Below are 22,782 nucleotides of genomic sequence, written 5' to 3' on the forward strand. Positions count from 1 at the left end.
ACAAAAACCGAAACGTCACCCATTCCTTCTCTCCAGAGATATTGCCTGGCCCGCTGAGTTACTCGAGCTTTTTGTGTCTATCTACAGTTTAAACCAGCATCTGCAGTTCCTTCCCACACATGTGATCGGGGAGGCAGGTTTTAAAAGAATATCTTCAAGGAAGGTCTTCAAGGAATATCTTCAAGGAATATCTTCAAGAAGTCTGAAGAAGGGTCTCGCCATCAGTCTGAAGAAGGGTCTCGACCTGAAACGTCACCCATTCCTTCTCTCCTGAGATGCTGCCTGACCTGCTGAGTTACTCCAGCACCTTGTGAATAAATACCTTCGATTTGTACCAGCATCTGCCGTTATTTTCTTACTCTTCAAGGAAGGAGCGGGCTTTAGGAGAGCGAATTCCAGAGCCTTGGGTCTTTTCATCCGGGATTATTACTGGGAGCGGTCAAGAGGCCAGCATTGGTGAGAGCCCAGTAGCCGAGAGAAATGTGAGGGGAGATTAGAGAGGGGATGAGAGCAGCTTGAAAGAGGGATTTGAAAACAAAAGGTACGCGTTTGGAGCCAAGCTGTGCTACCGTCTCCAACTAAATGTTGGGACCATTGTGGCCATCCGCCCTGCTGGGAGTCAGCATCATTCAGATACCAAGAGTCGGCCAACCAAGGGTGACATTTCAGCCGCACTTGCCACCCAGGGGCAGAGCACTCAATTAATTAGACCTTTTCAAAAGTTATCTTAAAGATTCAGTCATTAAAGCTCCTGAATGCTCTCGCCTGCAGCATCCCACTCAACCATTTATTCGCACTGCAAGATAACACGTAACACTGCACTGAATTGAAACGCAGTCAGATAATAGAATGCAATTGAGCTAAAAATGAGGTTATGAGAGGGAAAATGTGTTCTTTATAGTTAGATTGTTCTGTCCCATTTGTATCATCCGTTCTCTTGTGTCTTCACATGATGATTAGATTGTGTGATTTCTGTTAAATGGGCCCCTGCGCTTCTTTGCTAGCTCTTGTGTTAAAAACATTTGCACAGCACATCTCCATTGCTGCTCTTTTACCCACCTCCCCCTGAACAGAACTGGCCAATGGCAACGACCAAGGACTAGACGGACAGTTATTGTGAGCAGTTTTGGGCCCCATATCTCTGGATGGATGTGCTGGAGTTGGAGAGGGTTCAGAGGAGGCTTACGAGAATGGTCCCATAAATGATTCAGTTAACGTATGATGAATGTTTGACGGTGCTGGGCCTGTACTCGCTGGAGTTGAGCAGCATGAGAGTGGGGGGGAGGGGGGGACCTCATTGAAACTTACTGAATAGTGAGTGGATGTGGAGGAGATATTTCTGGGAGAGACTAGGACAGGAAGAAACAGCCTCAGGATAAAAAGACAAACCTTTAGAAAGGAGATGAGGAGGAATTTCTTCAGCCAGAGGGTGGTGAATCTGTGGAATTCATTGCCTGTGGAGGCCAAGTCATTGGGTATTTTTAAAACGGGGATTGACAGATTCTTGATTAGTACGGGTGTCAAAGGTTATGGGGAGAAGGCAGGAGAATGGAGTTGAGAGGGAAAGATAGATCAGCCATGATTGAATGGCGGAGTAGACTCGATGGATTGAATGGCCTAATTCCACTCCTATGACTTATGAACCTATGTGGCAGCCGCCTCCAAGCTCCCTTCGTGACACGAGGTTGCCGCACCACAGAGGGAACATCACAGAGCACACACACTATGTTGGCCTGTACCAAGGGTTGGAGGGTAAGATTTGGCAATGAGATTCTTGGCCCAATGCCCCTCTCGTACCCTAGTCGTCAGTCCAGTTGCCCCCCGTTTTGAGTGAGGTTAATACTAGTCAGCTGATCTGCTGAATATTTTCACCATCCCCTTTCGTTTCAGGTTTCCAAGCCGTTGTTTCTCTCTCCGGCCATCCTCAGTCACTTTCTTCAAAATACACTCCTCCCGACAGAGCAACTGTGATGACCCAGCATTTATTCCACCAAAAGCAACTCTTGCCACCAGGATCACCTTGGTCTGCATATCTGGCTCCCACCAGTCCACTCAGGTTCTCTCTCCCTTTATTTATCTTTTCCATCTCTCCAACTCACACCCCTCCAACTCTTTACAAATACTCATCACCTCCTTACCTGCTTCTATCTGCACGATCGTTCCTCCCTTATGTTGCTCTACCTGCCATCTACTGCCTCCATCCTTCCTTTCCCTCTCCCCCACCTGGCTCCATCTGCCTAAAGTTGCACCTTCTTGTCTGTACCACCTTACACCTCCCAGCCTTCTGTCTCACCACCACCACCACCATCATCAATCACCATCAATAATAATAATAATAATAATAATAATAATAATAATAATAATAATCCTCCTCCTCCTCCTCCTCCCTCCCTCTCCCTCCCTCCCCCTCCCTCCCTCCCCCCCTCCCTCCCCCTCCCTCCCTCCCTCCCCCCCCCTCCCCCTCCCCTCCTCCCTCCCCCCCTCCTCCCTCCCCCTCCTCCCTCCCCTCCTCCCTCCTCCCTCCCCTCCTCCCTCCCCCCCCCCCCCTCCCCCTCCCTCTCCCTCCCCCTCCCTCCCCCTCCCCTTCCCTGGATCCATATTCCTATCAAATCCCTCACCTCCCCATTCCAAACAGTTCTGGTCCCAGTGGCCAAACTGAGAGGTTTTACTGTTGACTCCATGTCATTGCTGCTATACAATTCCGATAATATATTTGGCAGGAAGTTTAGAAACGGATTTCCTTGTTGCTTTGCCTCCAGCTTTCCCCCCCCCCCCCCCCCCCCCCCCGAGTCAGAATAATAAAACTTGGAAAGATCAGCTGGTAAAGTTCCAACTTTCCTTTTGAGTTTCGACTCAGAAACACCAATGGATGCAACTGGCACGGACTCCTGAGCCACTGAGGGTGGAGGTGGAAGGAGCTAATATGACTTGTGGTGCCACTCACTCGAACGTTTACTGATTTTGGATGATCAGCCATGATCATATTGGATGGCGGTGCTGGCTCGAAGGGCCGAATGGCCCACTCCTACACCTATTTTCTATGTTTCTATGTTTCTAACTGCGGGGGCCCTGCAACCTATTCAAATAACCATTGGGGAAGACATTCACCCAACCCTGTACTTGACAATTGGACACTTCCTAAGAATTTGTTCTTGGCTGAGATATCTGGCCCACATTCCCAGAATAGCGACACAGCCAGAAACACTCACGGTTGAGGAAAATGGAAATCAGACTTGTGAGGTCTCTCTCTCCAGTTTCCTAACTACTATCTACCTCTTTGAAGACCCTCAGACTATCCTTGACTGGACTTTGCTGGCTTTACCTTGCACGAAATGTTACTCCCTTATCATGTATTTACACACTGTAAATGGATCGATTGTCAGAGGGTGGTGAAGGTGTGGAATTCTCTGCCTCAGAAGGCAGTGGAGGCCAGTTCGTTGGATGCTTTCAAGAGAGAGCTGGATAGAGCTCTTAAGGATAGCGGAGTGAGGGGGTATGGGGAGAAGGCAGGAACGGGGTACTGATTGAGAGTGATCAGCCATGATCGCATTGAATGGCGGTGCTGGCTCAAAGGGCTGAATGGCCTACTCCTGCACCTATTGTCTATTGTCTATTGTCTTTCAAGTATTGTCTTTCTGCTGACTGGTTAGCACGCAGCAAAAAGCTTTTCACTGTACCTCAGTACACGTGACAATAAACTGAACTGACTGACTGAGCCAGAGTCTGAAGAAGGGTCTCAACCCAAAACGTCACCCATTCCTTTGCTCCAGAGATGCTGCCTGTCCCACTGAGTTACTCCAGCTTTTTGTGTCTATCTTCTGAGCTTATTTATTGATTGTTTTGTGAGTTTTCACCTCCTCGCCAGGCAGATTTGAGATAGTAACCATTCACGTAGAAGGCATTTACAAATTGCTTCTCACCATCATATGTCATTTCCCTTCGCATTTTTGAGTTACATTGCTGCTGAATAATCACCTTGTTAAACCTATAGAACCTCATACCCAGAGGTCTTGGTGGTGCACCAAAGGTTGGTACACAAATATATTCCTGACATAAATATTTTGCATGGAATGAGTCATTCCTAAATCCTTCGTTCACACGTAAAATCACCTTTATTTGCTTCTCTCTACTCTTCCTTAACGCAAGTGTCTCTTCTCCATCCATTGCCACGGAGCCATCTTCTGACTGATATAAAGTTCAGCACCAACGGCATCTTGCATCAGAATCGAGTTTATTCCAGTTTAGAAACACGAGGTCTAATTGAAGCCGAGTTCAATAAATTCTGAGAAGGTTGCATGGCAGGAGCACTCATCAAAGTATAACACAGCAGGGCGGCAGAGTTACACATGGCCCCTTCTCAGGGTTGTGTAACGCTATCGAGGCACATGTTCTGCTGAAATGCAGCATCCGACCCCAATGTGGATACTTTCAACTCTCAGTCCCGCTCCCTCCCGCCCCCTCCCGCCCCCCCCCCTCCTGGAAGCATCTGTGGAAGTTAATGAGCCCTGCGATACGGCCAGCTGCAAAAACCCTTTAGAAGCTGAAGCCTTGGTTCCTCCAGACCAAGCACTGGACACCCTTGGAACGATTCACATCCTCAGCAAGTTTACTCGGATTTCATTCCCAACACTGTCCCCAGGACAGGTTTGCTTCCAACATCCTGCTATTACATATTCCCACCGACGTGCAATTCCTAAGACCATCTACATCGGGATTATAAACTAAAAACCGAGAAATAATTTTAAGACCAATGTGACGATCAACATGTGTAGGAAGGAACTGCAGGTGCTGGTTTAAATCGAAGATAGGCACAAAATGCTGGAGTAACAGCAGGACAGGCAGCATCTCTGGAGAGAAGGAATGGGTGACGTTTCGGGTCAAGATCCTTCTTCAGACGATCAACACATCTTTACTCTATCAGAGCCTTACTTATTTCTAATGCAAAATAATCTCTCTTACAATTCAGTGCCCATATCGTTGCCAACTTATGCATTTTTTTTTTCATATGTTAAATTAAAGATTGGTCGATCTCCCAGTAAATGGGAGTTCAAAGTAAATTCAGGGCTTTGCTGCTTTAATTGAGAGGCACAGCGTGGAAAACAGGCCCTTCGGCCCACCAAGTCCGCGCCAACCAACTATCACTCGTACACCAGTTCTATTCTACGCACTTGGGACAATTTACAGAAACCATTAACCTGCAAACCGGCAAGTCTTTGGAATGTGGAGCACCCAGAGAAAACCCACATGGTCACGGGGTGAACGTACAAACTCTGTACAGACAGCACCCGTAGTCAGGAGTAAACCAGGTATCTGGCGCTGTAAGGCAGCAACCCGACCGCAGAGCCACTGTGCCGCCCTTTTATAAAACCAGGGAGGCAAATTGTTTAATTCCACGAAGATGATCGGTGCCTGTCCAATGCAAACGGCTGCCACCAAACTAAACATATTTTCCGTGTGGGAAGGAACTCCAGATGCTGGTTTAAACCAATGATAGACACAAAATGCTGGAGTAACTCAGCGGGTCATGCAGCACCTCTGGAGAAAAGGAATAGGTGGCCTTTCGGGTCGAGACCCAAAACGTCACCTATTCCTTTTCTCCAGAGATGCTGCCTGATCCACTGAGTTACTCCAGCTTTTCAATATATTCTCTGCTGAATTGAATCACTGCTCAAAGAGAGAACTTTGAAAATTGCCAAGTGTTCATCGGTTTCCAGCCCAGATTGGGAGCCCCCCCAATAGAACAACCTGCTGTGGTGCACTCCCTTTTCCTGATATTGTTTTGGCACCGTCATGAAGTACAAGATATTGAGTTTGCTTTTTTAATGTTTTGCCAGGGAGCCTGTTCCATGGATCAACCCCTCCCTCAATGACGCATTGAAAGATTCCTGTTTAAATGTAAAGGCTGAAGAATTAATCCAACATTGGCGACCCCAGATGAAAACATGGGATGAGTCTCCAGGGACAGTCAACATGTTGAGAACTAAACAATGCACTGATGAAATTATAGCACAATGTGAAATTAAATCAACTTTTTAAAAAAATGGATGAATACAATTTAGTTTTGAAAGATTGTGCTTCTTTGAGCCAATCCTTTGGGGGAACTATTCAGTAAATTCCTTGGACAAGACAGGAAATCAAAGGCTTGGTGACAAAGCCCTGCAACAGCTCCCTCCACTCAACATGGGTTCCCTCTTGTTTGCAAGACCACACAACCTTTAGATCTGCAGAGAATGGAAGTATATAGAAGGGATGAATTGGAGAGCTTTCATTTATATAGGACAGACATAAAATGCTGGAGTAACTCAGCGGGACAGGCAGCATCTCTGGCGAGAAGGAAAGGGTGATGTTTCGGGTCGAGACCCTTCTTCAGAATGAGAGGCAGGGGACGGGGAAGTCTGGAGATACGGAAGGGTAAAGTGTGAAAATGACAGATCAAAGCAGGAAATATAGATTATAGCTTCTTTTATGTGCCAGCATGCTCATTGACCAATAAAGTATATCTGAAGTCCACACCCTTGCTCCAATGCAGGATATTCAACCGCCAATGAGCAATCACCTGGTTGAGCAATTCAACCAGCAATCACCTCGTGCATGATCACTATCCTACACGCGAGGGACAATTTACAATTTTACCGAAGTGAAATTAACCTACAAACCTGTGCGTTTTTGGGGTGTGAGAGGAAACCAGAGAACCTGGAGAAAACCTACGCGGTCACGAGGAGAACGTACAAACTCCGTGCAGAACCCGGGTCTTTGGCGCTTCTACCATTGCACTTCTGTGCCGTACTATGTTATCCTACTTCCACACAACACCGAACACGTTGCTCTGCTTTTGTTTTAAAAGATCAAGGTCTTGTTTTTCTTTTGTTGACAGAAAATAAAAATGCTGGCACCTCCTCACAGAATCAGTGTTTCTGGGCAGGATTCCATAGCGTTTTCGCTTCACTGACAAAATTGTTACTGTGCTGCCAAACCAATGGAGATCAAATTGAACAAAGGCGTCTGATCTCACATCTCTGCTACACACTGCCTCAGAGGATCAGCCACATCTCAGAGTTGAGCCACAGGGCATGGTGGCACAGCGGTAGAGTTGCTGCCTTTCAGCGCCAGACAATAGGTGCAGGAGTAGGCCATTCAGCCCTTCGAGCCAGCACCGCCATTCAATGCGATCATGGCTGATCACTCTCAATCAGTACCCCGTTCCTGCCTTCTCCCCATACCCCCTCACTCCGCTATCCTTAAGAGCTCTATCCAGCTCTCTTGAAAGCATCCAACGAACTGGCCTCCACTGCCTTCTGAGGCAGAGAATTCCACACCTTCACCACCCTCTGACTGAAAAAGTTCTTCCTCATCTCCGTTCTAAATGGCCTACCCCTTATTCTTAAACTGTGGCCCCTTGTTCTGGACTCCCCCAACATTGGGAACATGTTATCTGCCTCTAATGTGTCCAATCCCCTAATTATCTTATATGTTTCAAGAGATCCAGGTTCAATCCTAACTACGGGTGCTGTCTGTACGGAGTTTGTACATTCTCCACATGACCTGCGTGGGTTTTCCCCGAGATCTTCGGAGAAGATCCTACCACACTCCAAAGACATACAGGTTTGTAGGTTAATTTGCTTCGGTGACCTGGTGTGCAGGATAGTGCCAATGTACGGGGATCACTGGTCGGCACGGACTCAGTAGGCCGAAGGGCCTGTTTCCATGCTGTCTCTCTAAACTAAACAAAACAAAACTCAACTAAACACAGGATGGCTGTCCCAGCTGCCAGAGGCTGGAGCTATAATTAACAATTTGACCATCAGAGGCTTGAGAGCAAAATCTCATGAAAGGCCCCCAAATCCAAGGCTGTTGGTTGAAGACTGACCCAGGAACCAAAGCACAAATTATAGACTGGTGTTCCAGGGCAATTCAGAATAAAAGGGCGTACCTTTAGAAAGGAGATGAGGAGGAATTTCTTTAGTCAGAGGTTGGTGAATCTATGGAATTCATTACCATAAATGGCTGTGGAAGGCAAGTCAATGGGTATTTGTAAAGCAGAGATTGACGGGTTCTTGATAAGTAACGATATCAAAGGTCATGGTTGAGAAGGCAGGAGAGTGGGATTGAGAGGGAAAGATCGATCAGCCATGACTGAATGGCCAAGAGGCCTTGATGGGCCGAATGAACTGGTGAATTCTGCATGCTAGTCACAGCACCAGAGACCCAGGTACAATCCAGACCTTGCGTGCTGTCTGCGCGGAGTATGCATGTTCTCTCTGTGACCACTTAGGTTTCCTCCCACATCCCAAAGATGTATGGGTTTGTAGGTTGACACAATATGCTGGAATGGGTGGTGACGTTTTGGGTCGGGACCCTTCTTCATACTGAGAGTCGGGGACAGGGAGACAGGGAGACAGTCCCCCCGATTAAATTTTATCTCTGTATGCCTCGTTGTCACCTTCTCCAAGCTAATTATGATCTATTCTACATTTTCCTTGTTCTCCATCTCTTTTGATGTCTCGTTTACACACCTTACCCGTCCTTATCTCTGTGTCTCCCTCTCCCCTGACTCTCAGTCTGAAGAAAGGTGTCGACCTGAAACGACACCCATTCCTTCCATCCAGAGATGCTGCCTGTCTCGCTGAGTTACTCCAGCACTTTGTGTCTTTCTTCGGTGTAAACCAGCATCTGCAGTTCCTTCCTACACATTGGGTTTGTTGGTTGATTGGCCTCTATCGTGTCTAGGGCAGCTTTTCTCAACCTTTTTACCCTTGCGGAACCCTTGAAAGAATTTTCATGTCTCAGGGAACCCCTACATAAAAATTATTATATGTCTTTATTAATCTCTTTTCTTTCTCTTTCATAAACTTAAAGTTCATAAGGCAAACAACACACATAAACTTTTCATAAACTAACAAACACATACACAAACCAAAACTTTTCATAAACTAACAAAAATAAACATAAAATAAACACAAAAAATGACTCAAAAATGCATTTACATATGATTAGCCTATTTATCACTATTTCTCTTGGCACCCCTGGCGACCTCTCGCTGAACCCTGGTTCCTGGGAAGCCCGGTTGAGAAACGCTGGTCTCGGGAGTAGATGAGAAAATGGGAAAACATGGGAACTGGAATGAATGGTCGATGGATGGCGTGGACTCGATGGGCCGAAGGACCCGTTTCCATGCTGTATCTCTAAACTAAACTCAATATTACAAATTTGCGCAATTTGGGATATATGTGTCCTGGGACAGATGCTCTCCTGTCCTATGGCAGATGTTCACAGAAGCAACACAATCATTACTTTGAATACCAACCCTAATCTACATTCCCCTCCCCTGGAGTCTGTGGAGTGGCTGCTCGGAGGTGCCCAGCCATGGGCTCACTTAAGGTCACTTTATTTGCAACTGATCTCCAAGATTGGTATAATCCAGTTTCAACAAGTTTTCAGTGAAGCCCTTGACCCAGCTTAAGAATCATCTTGCATCTTGGGCTGATCAGCCTTAGCCTATTGTCCACTTTAACCCATTGTCTGTCTCGGCCCGTTGTGTCTCTTTACACTGAGCTGCTGCACTAAATGGCAGGGTGTTGAGTAGTGCTGGGGAGCAGAGTGTGGGGCCACCGGACTGGACTGGATTCCAGGCCAATGAGTCCTGGACTCAACACATTGTGGCAAACATAAAGAAAGCCCATTAACGCCTTAAAACAGTGGTGTCCAAACATTTTTCAAAGAGGGCCAGATTTGATAATGTGAAAATACCCAAGGGCCAATCCCCCCCCCCCCCCCCCGAACCTATAACTAATGCGCTCCCCCCCCCCCTGACCTTTAACTAATGCGCTCCCCCCCCCCCCCCCCCGGACCTTTTAACTAATGCGCTCCCCCCCCCGGACCTTTAACTAATGCGCTCCTCCCCCCCCCCCCCCCGGACTTCGCGTATGACAATCCGCAGTTCGGGCAGCGCTGACCACCGGGAGGTGTAGTCAGTGTAGTCGCCGTCGCCTCTCCCGCTGGGGGAGGATGCGGCACCCGCCCGACTGACGGGAGAGCCTGCCAATGAGCGTGCGGGGTGATGAGAGCTCAGCTGCTGCTCTCCCGTCTCCCCCGTCCCCCCTCGCACGCCCTCAACCCCACCGCCGGGAAGTGTAGTCGCCGTCGCCTCGCCCGCTCGGGGCGGGGCGGGGGAGGTCGGGCAGCGCTGACCGCCGGGAGGTATGGTCGCCCTCTCCTCTCCCCCCTTCCCCCTACCTTCATTCTGTTAGACAGTGCCGGCGGGCCATAAATAATACATTTTAAGACGGAAGCTGCGGGCCGTATAAAATCTGACCTCGGGCCGCGATTGGCCCCCGGGCCGGACTTTGGACATGTCTGCCTTAGAAGAATGAGGAGATTCCGTATGTCGACAAATATTCGCTTGGACTTCTACGGGTGTACAGTAGATTTTGTGCACTGGGATAACACAGAACTCGTGCGTGGGTGATTGAAAGTCCGTGTGGACTCGGTGGGCGGATGGGCCTGTTTCCAAGCTGTTTCTCAAGACTAAACTAAACGAAACACCAACGATGACCAAAAAGGAGTTGGACAATTCCCAGCTCTTCCCAAGAAGGGATATATTAAATCAGAGCTGCAAATCAAGCTACCAATGATAGCTCCAGGCAATCCTTATAAATATTTATACACACATCACTTTGAGCATCGCTTAGAAAGTCTATGCGATTCCTTGCTCTGTTACTGCTTTCTGTTCTATGGTACGTGACTGGAGGAAATGATTCAATTAATTTTTTTTTTAAAATATTCGCTCAATTTAGAAAATGATTTTTTAATGATGTTGTGGTCAGCAAACAGTAAGAAGCCATTCTGATGCACTGTGTCAAATCACGCTGAAGTACTTATTATCTTATTGGAAGCTTCTGACCATCAAAAGAGAAATCAACCCTACTTAAAATGATATTATGTCTCAATAGGCTCCTTTCGACCGGATTACTTCCTTCTGGACAAAGGAATAACATCATAAGGTGAAAGGAAACATCTCGCGCTGCATTGTGTCTGTGTTCGTTTCGCCGATTGATTAGACTGCATGAACAGAAACTTACTCTGCATCAAATTTTTATTGGAAGAGACAGACTGCCCACGCTCTTACACACACACGCACGTTATTAAGCAGTGCGGTACACACTTGCGACATGACATCTCTCGATTATAAGATTATTATAAGATTATTAGGGGGTTGGACACGTTAGAGGCAGGAAACATGTTCCCAATGTTGGGGGAGTCCAGAACAAGGGGCCACAGTTTAAGAATAAGGGGTAGGCCATTTAGAACTGAGATGAGGAAAAACTTTTTCAGTCAGAGAGTTGTGAATCTGTGGAATTCTCTGCCTCAGAAGGCAGTGGAGGCCAATTCTCTGAATGCATTCAAGAGAGAGCTAGATAGAGCTCTTAAAGATAGCGGAGTCAGGGGGTATGGGGAGAAGGCAGGAACGGGGTACTGATTGAGAATGATCAGCCATGATCACATTGAATGGCGGTGCTGGCTCGAAGGGCCGAATGGCCTCCTCCTGCACCTATTGTCTATTGTCTATTGATAGCTCCCTCACTCCCACTCCTTAGATTTACACACAAAATCCTGCAAATGCCAGTGTATTTTTGTTTTATCCGTCAAATGTAAAAGATTGCACGGGATTAGTTTAAAGACCAAGAGTATGTTCCTTATGCAGGTCCCCTGCAGTTTACGAATGCCCAAGTCACGTCCAGCCTGTAGATATGAACGGGAATTCGGGATGGGAGGGGGTTGGATTTGCCGGCTGCTGCAGGCAACCTCTGTCGTTTGGGAACATGTGTCCTGAGGCTCTGAAAGATGTTGGTCAGGCAGCATTTGGAATATTGTGAGCAATTTTGGGCACCGTATCTGAGAAAGGATGCGCTGGCTCTGGAGAGGGTCCAGAGGAGATTACAAGAATGATCCAAGGAATGAGTAGGTTAACATATGATGATCGTTTGACGGCACTGGGCCTGCACTCGCTGGAGTTTAGAAGAATGAGGGGCGACCTTGTTGAAACGTACAGAATAGTGAAGGGCTTGGATAGAGTGGATGTGGAGAGGATGTTTCCACTAGTGGAATAGACTAGGACTAGAAGTCATAGCCTCAGAATTAAAGGACGTTCTTTTAGGAAGGAAATGAGTAGGAATTTCTTTAGGCAGAGGGTGGTAAATCTGTGGAATTCTTTGCCACAGAAGTCTGTGAACGCAAAGTCAGTGGATATATTTAAGGCAGAGATAGATAGATTCTTGATTCGTACGGTGTCAGAGGTTATGGGGAGAAGGCAGGGGAATAGGGTGAGGAGGGAGAAATAGATCAGCCTTGATTGAAACATGGAGTGGACTTGATGGGCTGAATGGCCTAATTCTACTCCAATCACTTATGATCTTATGAACATGGTACATGGCTGCATTTCCGACTCGTATTCAAGTTTAGTTTGGCTTAGTTTAGAGATACAGCGTAGAAACAGGCCCTTCGGCCCACCGAGTCCATGCAGACCAGCGATCCCCGCACACTAATACTATGCTACACACACGAGGGACCATTTACAATTGTACCAAGCCAATTAACCTACAAACCTTTACGTCTTTGGAGTGTGGGAGGAAATCGGAGCACCCGGAGAAAATCCACGCGGTCACAGGGAGAACGTACAAACTCCAAACAGACAGCGCCCGTAGTCAGGATTGAACCCGGGTCCCTGGCGCTGTGAGGCAGCAACTCTATCGCTGTGCCACCCACATGCCAGTAACGAACAGTTGTGAGGAACCGTACCCTGCTGTAACCTCGGCGGAGGGAGGGGGGTATGGGGACTGTATTCTGGACAGTGTTTATCCCTCAACTCACAGCATGAAAGCAGAGGTTGTTTGGCCATCTCCAAAACAGCTACTAATGGGATCTTGCAGTGCACAAATTGGGCACAGAGTTTCCTCTGTTACAACAGGGACTACACGTTAAGAGTGGTCAATCGACTGTAAAGTGTTCTGAGGTTATGGCTGCCGATATAGAAAGGCAATTTGCTTTTGTTTTTTTTATTTTGAATTGAGCCAGGAGCTAAAGTGTTTAATGGGATCAGTTTACCTAACAATAAGTCAATGTCACAAAATGAGAAGGCCACAGGTCAACAATGAGTAAAACTGTACCTCAGTACACATGACAATAAACTAAACTGAAGTTTCACTATTTGTATAACTCGTTGACACCTAGCCCGCACCCAACAATGGACCACTGTCGGCCCCACCTTTCATAACGAATAGCAGTAGAATTAGGCCATTCGGCCCATCAAGTCTACTCTGCCATTCAATCTTGGCTGATCTATCTCTCCCTCCTAACCCCATTCTCCTAGCTTCTCCCCATAACCTCAGATATCTGTACTAATCAAGAATCTATCCATCTCTGCCTTAAAAATATCCACTGACTTGGCCACCACAGCCTTCTGTGGCAAAGAATTCCACAGATTCACCACCCTCTGACCAAAGGAATTTCTGCTCATCTTCTTCCCAAAAGAACGTCCTTTAATTCTGAGGCTATGACCTCTGGTCCTAGACTCTCCCACCAGTGGAAGCATCCATTCCACATCCACTCTATCTATGCCTTCCATTATTCTGTATATTTCAATGAGGTCCCCCCTCAACCTTCTAAACTCCAGCGAGTCGAGGCCCAGTGCTGTCAAATGCTCATCGTATGCCAACCCACTCATTCCCGAGTGATAACAGGGCAACTGCCGGTGGATTACCCAAGTAAACGAGCAAGCACGCAGCAGTTTGATGCTCCAACCTCTCCTTCCCCCCAAGCTGCCTAGTTGCTCATACGTGCCAGGTTGACAAGAACCAGTCCCCCTTTCAACAGGAACAACCTTCTCACAGAGAAAAGCCTCAAGCCAGAATATTTATAGCACACCAAGAGCATGCTGGGAGATTTGATAAAACATCTTAAATTATATATGGCATCTTGAAATTCAATCTTTGCAACCAATTTTAATGAAAGTTTTTTTCCATGAGCTGCAGTTTAAAAAAATAAAATGCTTTTACAGGAGCTGTCACACACACACACACACACACACAAAGCTCAAGAAACCGTAGCCTGAATATATTCCATTTTAAACGCAGATTATTTCAACTTTAATGCAAGATGGAGAGGTAAATCTCACCATAGTTTCCCCAAAATTGCGATCCCCTGCCGAGATGCTGGGACACTTAGGTTTAGTTCTAAATGAAAGATACTTACTTACTTACTGCCCATTATGCCTCATGGCATGCAGGGCAACAACGAAGGCTCTCCTGTCTGTTCTGAGCTCGTTTCTGGACACTACCCCAGGTCAATTCCATAGTTTTCATTTCCTCCTCTACAGTTCGACGCCATGTGGTTTTGGGTCTCCCTCTTTTCCTTTTCCCTTCTGGTGTCCAGTGCAGGACTATTCCCTCTCCCCATCAGAACTTCCCCCTCCATCGACTCCTTTAAATCCAGGCTCAAAACCTATTTCTACTCCCTAGCGTTTGAGGCCCTCTGAGAGGGGGCGCTGTGAATTGTTTATGTATGTGCTGTTATGTTTGTGTGCCATTGTATGTTCGTTTCTTAGTACCTGAACTGATGTACAGCACTTTGGTCAACGTGGGTTGTTTTTAAATGTGCTATACAAATAAAATTGACTTGACTTGACTATTCTTGGGATGCTGTCTGGTTCTCCTCTCAGTATAGCGCCAATCCAGTTCCAGCGCGTTCTCATGATGATGGTATCCGTACTCTCTTGCTGGCATTGAGCAAGGAGATCTTGGTTGGATATGGTGTTTGGCCAAAAGGATTCTTCTCAGGTTCTTAGTATGGAAGACTGACAGCTGCTTGATGTCACTCACTGTCATTCCACAGCATTCCCAGCCATATAAGAGGGTGGAGAGGACACAGCTCCCGTATATCTTCAGCTTGGTCTTGGTGCTGTAATGCTGGGACCTCCATACATTGTTTAGCATTCTGAAATCATTCCTAGCCTTGTTTAGCCGGTTCTTAATGTCATTTTGTGCTCCGCCATCGTATCTGACTTTACGACCAAGATAAATAAACTCCTCAGTTATGGGAAGGTCGTTTCCATTCACTTGGATTGGTAAGGGGTTTTGGATGTTTAGTGTCATTAATTCAGATTTCTTCTGGTTTATCCTTGAAAGATACAGCATGGAAAAGGTCCCTTCGGCCCAACAACTCCACGCTGGTCACCCGTTCACATGCGTAATATTAGTTCAATGTTATCCCATTTTTGCATCCAGTCCCTATTCATCAGGGGCAATATACAGAGGACCAATTAACCTACACACCCGCACGTCTTTGGGATGTGGGAGGAAACCGAAGCACCTGGAGGAAACCCATGCGGTCACGGGCAGAACGTGATGGGCAAACTTCACATAAACAGTACCCGAGGTCGGGATCGAACCTGGCTCTCTGATGCTGTGATGCAGCAGCTCTAAAATAGGGGTGTCAGAGGTTATGGGGAGAAGGCAGCAGAATGGGGTTGAGAGGGATAGATCAGCCATGATTGAATGGCAGATTAGACTTGATGGGCCGAATGGCCTAATTCCGCTCCTAGAACATGTGAACTTATGAACTCTACCAACTGTTAAGCTACCTTTAGAGCAATACTGACAAGGTTCAGCCTTCCAAACATGCCCTGTATTCATCTGGGCTTCCTGTATTGATCTGGGCTTTGGCAGACGCAAGGGCTGAACACCAGCTCCTGATCCACTGTGCAGAGTAACAGCCAGCACTCAGCTGCCACAGATCTGCAGCGTCACTCCCACCTCCCGCCCCTAGGACTTGCGATGGCAAAGTTTATCTTATGTCACTGGAGACAGTGCTCTGATTCATGTATTCACCAACACAGATGGTCAATTAATAACAAAGTGCTGGAGTAACTCAGCAGGTCGGGCAGCATCTCGGGAGAGAAGGAATGGGTGACGTTTCGGGTCGAGACCCTTCTTCAGTCTGAAGAAGGGTCTCGACCCGAAACGTCACCCATTCCTTCTCTCCCGAGATACTGCCTGACCTGCTGAGTTACTCCAGCACTTTGTGAATAAATACCTTCGATTTGTACCAGCATCTGCAGTTATTTTCTTATACTATATATATGGTCAATTAATAATGTCTTTTTTTTTAAAAAAGACGTGGAAACAGGCCCTTCGGCCTACCGAGTATGCACCGACCGACGAACGCCCGATCACACATTCTATGTTATCCCAGTTTTGCATCCTACACACCAGGGGCAACTTACAGAAGTCAATTAGCCTACAAACGTGTATGTCTTTGGAATGTGGGAGGAAACCGTAGAACCCGGACAAAGCCCACGCAGTCAGTTATCCCCTTTATCGTGTATCTGTACACTGTGGATGGCTCCATTGTAATCCACTCCAAAGACGTCCAGGTATGGAGGTTAATCGGCTTGGTGTATGTGTAAATAGTCCCTCGTGTGTGTAGGACTGTCAATGTGTGGCGATCACTGGTCGGTACGGATTCGGTGGGCCGAAGGGCCTGTTTCCGCGCTGTATCCCCTAAACTAAAGTAAAACTGATGTCTTTCCTCTGACTGGTTAGCAACCAACAAAAGCTTTTCACTGCACCTCGGAACATGTGACAATAAACGAAACTCAAAGGCGATGGTGAAGGGATCTACAATAGTGGCATTTGAAGAGTCTTTTGGCGAGGCACATGGATACGCAGGGAGTAGAAGGACATGGATCACATGCAGGCAGAGGAGATGAACTTGGCATCATATTCAGCATGGACATTGTGTGTCGACGGATCAGTTCTTGTGCTGTACTGTTCTAGTTCCAAGTTCTATGTACTGTATGACTCTCCAATATGCTTCATTCAGTACGGCTGATCTGAATAATAATAATATGCCTTTATTGTCATTGTACACAAGGTACAACGAAATTAGAAATGCTACAACTGATAATAGTGCGACAGTGCAGAGACAATTGCACAGACATACGAACCAACACAACAAATGCCAGTATCATATAAAAACCGATTTAAAAACCTAATAAATAATGAGTGGGTTAAATACTTAAAAATTCTTAAAAGAAAGTTTCTTTTTTTTTTAAATGATAGTAGCCGAATCATGTGCTTCTGTTCACTGTTCTTATTGCCCAGGGAAAGAAACTGTTTTTGAGTCCATTGTTTGTGTGCTTTATATTTGCATAATGAGCAGGCCGGACAGACATGTTGGACAGACACAAAAAGCTGGAGTAACTGAGCAGGACAGGCAGCATCTCTGGAGAGAAGGAATGGGTGACTTTTCAGGTCGAGACCCCTTCTCCAGACTCCAGCTTTTGGTGTCCATCGTCGGTTTAAACCCGCATCTGCAGTTCCTTCCAACACATGTTGGAGAGACACCAGGAAAATGTCCCCTTCTGTACTCTTCTACATCTCTTTGAGGGCAATTTAATGGATGAATGTCTCAGCTGAGAACCTGCACCTCTGGCAGTGTGGCACTCCCTTCAGGAGTGTCTGCCTCGACTCCTGTCTCCAAGTTAAAATGAAGCCATAATCTCATGACTCAGTAATCGTGGGCACCCAGGTGCAAGGTGTTTGCGAACGTGCAGTCAGCGATCTGTTTGGGTGTGGCTGGACATCTGCAAGTGTTAGGAGGAAGCCCTGGAGACTTTCACCGACCGGGACTTGAGAGGAGGTGAGAGGAGGCAGGAAACAAAAACGATCCAAGTCCACCACAATAAACTCATCCGCCCGAAGTCTCTCATGTACATGGATTTGAGCTGTTTGGAGCTCAGATCCGCTGCTGCAAGACCCCGGTGAATGTGGAAAGCTCACAAACAGCGTTCGAGTGGCTTCTCGCAAGGCGACACGATCAGGCCTTGAGCTAGCTGTCAGAAACTTTTGAGGTCATCTGTCCGAGACTCCGGGCTCATCGCCAACTCTGACTGAAAGGGTCGACAAACTACAGCACTGGCTGCAGCATTTGACCTCTTCCCGTTCCCCAGGCAGTGAAACAATCCCCGGCATTTCCTCACAAATTCCTGGCAGCATGGCTGGTCGAGAGCGGGGCAGTGACAACATCGCTTCTCATACAAGCAATGAACTATCATCCAATCATAATCATGATTATGTCAGTGTTTTTAAACATTTAACATGCATTTAACACTCAAGGGCCTAACAGGCAAGAAGCCTGCTCATTATGCAAATATAAAGCACACAAACAATGGAATGATTCAGGTCAGGAGGCCAGTGAACAGTCATCATAGCCGTGCTTGTGCTTTGGCACAGCTACCCAATTAACCACACTCCCCTGCTCTTTTACCCACAGCCAATTCATTATTTTCCCTTCAAAATATTTGTCCAACTCGCCTTTTCAGACAACGGATTCCCAGTCACACACCCTGCTTCAAACAAAGAAAGTGACTGCATCATGTGTCGATGCTGGTTTAAACCGAAGATGGACACAAAAAGCTGGAGTAACTCAGCGGGACAGGCAGCATCTCTGGAGAAAAAAGTCTCGACCCGAAACGTCCCCCATTCCTTCTCTCCAGAGGTCAGCCGTTCTGCCCCCCTCTTGCCCGCTCCACCACATAATCAGCCTCCGCTCACTTGTCCCTCAGTGCCATTTTCCTGTGTTAACCCCATATCGTCGATTTATTTAATATCTCGATATGTATAAACCTGTGCCTTGAATATATGCAAGGAGCGAGTCCTCACAACCCTCTGGTGGAAGAGGGAATTCCAGGTGAAAAGGTTTGGTCAGAAGTGTGAGGGTAGACATTAGTTAAATTGTAGATAAACACAAAATGCTGGAGTGACTCCGCGGGAAAGGCAGCATCTCTGGATAGAAGGAATGGGTGAAGAAGGGTGAAGAAACACTGAATGAGGGTCTCGACCCGAAACGTTACCCATTCCTTCTATCCAGAGATGCTGCCTGTCCCGCTGTGTTACTCCAGCTAGTTAAAATAAAGTACTTACAATATATCTGGACTGACTTTTGTTTACTATCTTATACCACCGATCTGGTGCAGGATAAGCTCTGTTCATCGGCTAAAGAGATAAAAAGTTGCGAGAGAGAAAGGCGGGCATGTGCTGATCTTAAGATGACAGGTGTGATTTCTGCCTGCCTCACTTTGCCTGATCCCAGTAGAATGGGGACTAGTACATGTCCTACGGCGTGTAACATAACTGCACTAAACCCTGATGATTATTAGTTAGCACATACTGCAATGTGGAAATGAACTGAGCTTCAGTATAGCTAAACCTATGCATTAACACCTTGCAGGTTATGAACAATTGTGGTGAGCTTCCAGCCTCCCCTGCCACGTTTGTAACATAACTGCACTATGTTGTGTGCAAAGGGGGGTTTCTCCAGGCTTCTTAAGGCCTTTAGGTGTGCATTAAGGCAACAGAACAACCGTGACTCTATTTCCAGAAGCCAGACAAGTCCGGCGGACTGAGACCAGCTCACATTTGGGGGGTGTGGACCGCTGTTTGTCAAGCAGTTCAGAGCTTAATCTGCTCCACATTCTCAGCATGGTGTAATAATCAACCACATAATTTGGACAGCCACCTGGATTTTATTTAACTAGACTAGATGTGGGAAATACGTTTAGTCTCATCAGCACCTGCTCAACAGTGACAGCGTGCTAGGTCAGAAGAAGGGTCTTGGCCCGAAACGTCACCCTTTCATTCTGTCCAGAGATGCTGCCTGTCCCGCTGACTTACTCCAGCATTTTGTGTCTATCTATGTGCGAGACCACGGCTCACACAGCATGCACTTATTGTTCTCCTCATTTAAAGACAGATGTTACTTGTTGCAACAGTTCAGATGCTCACTGGAATTGATGGGTTGTGCCGTGCCGAAAGGATTGATAGGTTCGGTTTATATTGACTGGGGTTTATGAAAGAGTGCAAAGGGTCGCGGTTAAAACATTTCCTATCCCAAGGGCTCTGAATAGAGTGGATGCAGAGAGGATGTTTCCTCTTGTGGGAGAATCTATGCCTGGAAGTCACTGTTTAAAGAATAAGCTCACCCATTTATCTATTAGAGGTTTGTGAGGCTTTGCAACTCTCTTCCCCAAAGAGATCTGGAGGCAGATTAGTTTAGTTTAATTTAGAGATACAGAGTGGAAACAGGCCCTTTGGCCCACTGAGTCCGCTCTGACCAACAATCACCCATACACCAGGTCTATCCTACACACCAGGGACGATTTACAAAAGCCAATTAACTAACAAACACGCATGTCATTGGAGTGTGGGAGGAAACCAGAGCACCAGGAGAAAACTCACGTGGTCACAGAGAGAACATACAAACTCCGTACAGACAGCACCCGTAGTCAGGATCGAACCCAGTCTCTGGCGCTGTAAGGTAGCATCTTTACCGCTGCGCCACCGTGCCGCCCTACACGGCATATGGACGTTGGGATTCAGAAAGGATCGGGCAACAGTTACAATCTATGCCAGGCACAAACTAAGATCCCGATGGATCTTGGATTTCTCGTCGACTGGCGATTTTTGCTTCATATTAGAGCCAGATAGAAACGGCTTTCTGAAAAGAGTGCGGCACATTCAGCAAATGAAGCCAGTTTGTTCAGAGTTAAAGTGAATCTTCATCAACGGGAAAAATAGACATGATGACCCTCCCCTTCAATGCTTCTGTCCTGTCTACAGTTTGGCAATTGATGCAGCAAAAATTGATGGCTTCACTCGAGCGCCCAGGTGAACTGCATCTTATCTTTTGTGAAACAACATCTTTTATGAAAGTGTTTGCCACTCGGATAGACAGAAAGTTATTCAAACTTACGTCAGAAGTCTTTTGGAACACAGAATAAGAAGATCGTAGATAAGACACACTCCAAAGACTGTGATTCCCGTCTCTTTGACCAACATGGCACAGGTGCCAAAGAACAAGCTCAGCAGCAGGTAGACTGGTGAGCTGGTCGGCGGAAAGCTTTCTCCAACGTCACTGCAATTCACACTCCTGCAAAGAGAAGACTATTCAAGCATTTGGTGCAATGGTTCAAGTTATTTTAAAATTAATTTTAACACGTAATCTACTGTGGCAATATCAATGGTCCAAGGATCTTTGTTATCTCGTCTAGCAAGGTACAGTGAAATTCATTTGAAGCATAAAGGATCAGAAAGATTATTGCGATACATAAGTACAGTCCTCGATTAAGTACAGAATGTATAGAAACAGCTCACTGAGTCCACATGCAAAAGCCGCCAAGTTTTGATGATTTTAACACATATTCTTCTGCGGCAATATCAAAAGGAAATATAAATCCTACAGCACCGTGAAAGAAAGATAGAACTGTTGGAAAAGCCGTTAGTTTGTTCTACCATGAATATATACCAATTTTCCTTCTTTATCATCAGTAATTTAGTTTTAATATTTTCACTTTTATTTCCTCCATTTTGGCAGTTTCTTACTAATTACACTAATATTCAATTAACAAATTTCCTTAGGACAGTTTAATCAAACCAAGGGTTTTCATCCCTTGCAGCAATGCACACATGGTCTGTATTAGACAAGTAGCAGGTCTCGGGTTGGTAGGATTTGACTAACTCTGCCCAGAATCATAGCTCCCGTCTTACTGCTGGGCAAATTCAGATTTACTCAAGAGACTGAAAAAAGTGGAAGTTCACATTTTGGGCCTACTTTTAAATGCTCTCAGAACCCAAATATTCCTGTGTTGACCAGCACTGTTCACTGACTACAAGTTGGCCTGATGTTTCTTAGTTAGGAATAATCCATCACTGCATCAATGGTGTATTAAACAATTGTGGGGAATTTGGGTTGTGGAGGTGAAATGTGGAGGTAGGGGTGCCAACTATCTCACTCCCAAATACAGGACAAGGTGACGTCACCACCCCGCGCCCCACGTGACCTCACCCAGCCAGCGGCCACGTGTTCCCGCTCCACCAATGGCGGCTGCCCGGGCTGGGAGGCGGGTTGCTCAGCAACCTCCGTTAGGCGGCGCCCGGGCCTCCGGACCTAGACTGTCCGGAGCTAAAATGTTGGAAACCTAGAGTGTCGGGACCCAAACTGTCTGGACCTACAGCGCCGGGGCCTACATTGTCGTGGTCTACAACGTCCGGGCCTACAGTGACCCTCGCCTAATACTGGGCAAGGGCGGTCCCGTGCGGAACAAACCAATTTAGCCCAAAATACAGGATGTCCTGGCTAATACGGGACAGTTGGCAACCCTATGTGGGGGGCAAACAGCCATTATATTATAGTGCCACCTGGTTCACTCCACCTGGTAGAGTCAGCCTATTCCACAACAACATGCTATTCATTTTTCACAGACAACGTGAACCAATAGATTAAGAATTGCATTATAAATCAGCGTATTCCTTGTCATTAGTTAAAACAGAGGAGAATAACAATATGTTGGAGGAAGGAACTGGAGATGCTGGTTTCAACCAAAGATAGGCACAAAATGCTGGAGTAACTCAGCGGATCAGGCAGCATCTCTGGATTGAACGAATGGGTGACGTTTCGGGTTGAGACCCTTCTTCAGACCCCAGAACCAGCCAATTTCAAGTCTGAAGAAGGGCCTCGACCTGAAACGTCACCCATTTCCTCTACCCAGAGATGCTGCCTGTCCCGTTGAGTTACGCCAGCATTTTGTGTATATCTATGAATAACAATATGTCCCACTAGCCTGTAAACAAGCTATCCCAGGACAGTATTAGTATCCTGGGATCAGCACATGCTCAAGAAGTCAGGCCTGAATTGTACAAGGCCTGAATTTCATGGCTTGGGAGTTAAAAG

The 22,782-nt window shown here is 46.6% G+C and overlaps 1 protein-coding gene across 1 annotated transcript in view; it reads right to left on the minus strand.

Annotated features, from left to right (window-relative positions):
- Window positions 1–22,782, minus strand: part of tmtc1 (transmembrane O-mannosyltransferase targeting cadherins 1) — a 104,443-nt gene that overhangs the window by 75,946 nt on the left and 5,715 nt on the right. Inside the window, exon 3 of the mRNA XM_078416970.1 lies at window positions 20,806–20,982. Coding sequence (XP_078273096.1) covers window positions 20,806–20,982 — 177 coding nt within the window. The remainder of the gene's footprint in view (window positions 1–20,805; window positions 20,983–22,782) is intronic.

The sequence above is a fragment of the Rhinoraja longicauda genome, chromosome 20 (genome assembly GCF_053455715.1).
Source record: "Rhinoraja longicauda isolate Sanriku21f chromosome 20, sRhiLon1.1, whole genome shotgun sequence".
Classification (NCBI taxonomy): Eukaryota; Metazoa; Chordata; class Chondrichthyes; order Rajiformes; family Arhynchobatidae; genus Rhinoraja; species Rhinoraja longicauda.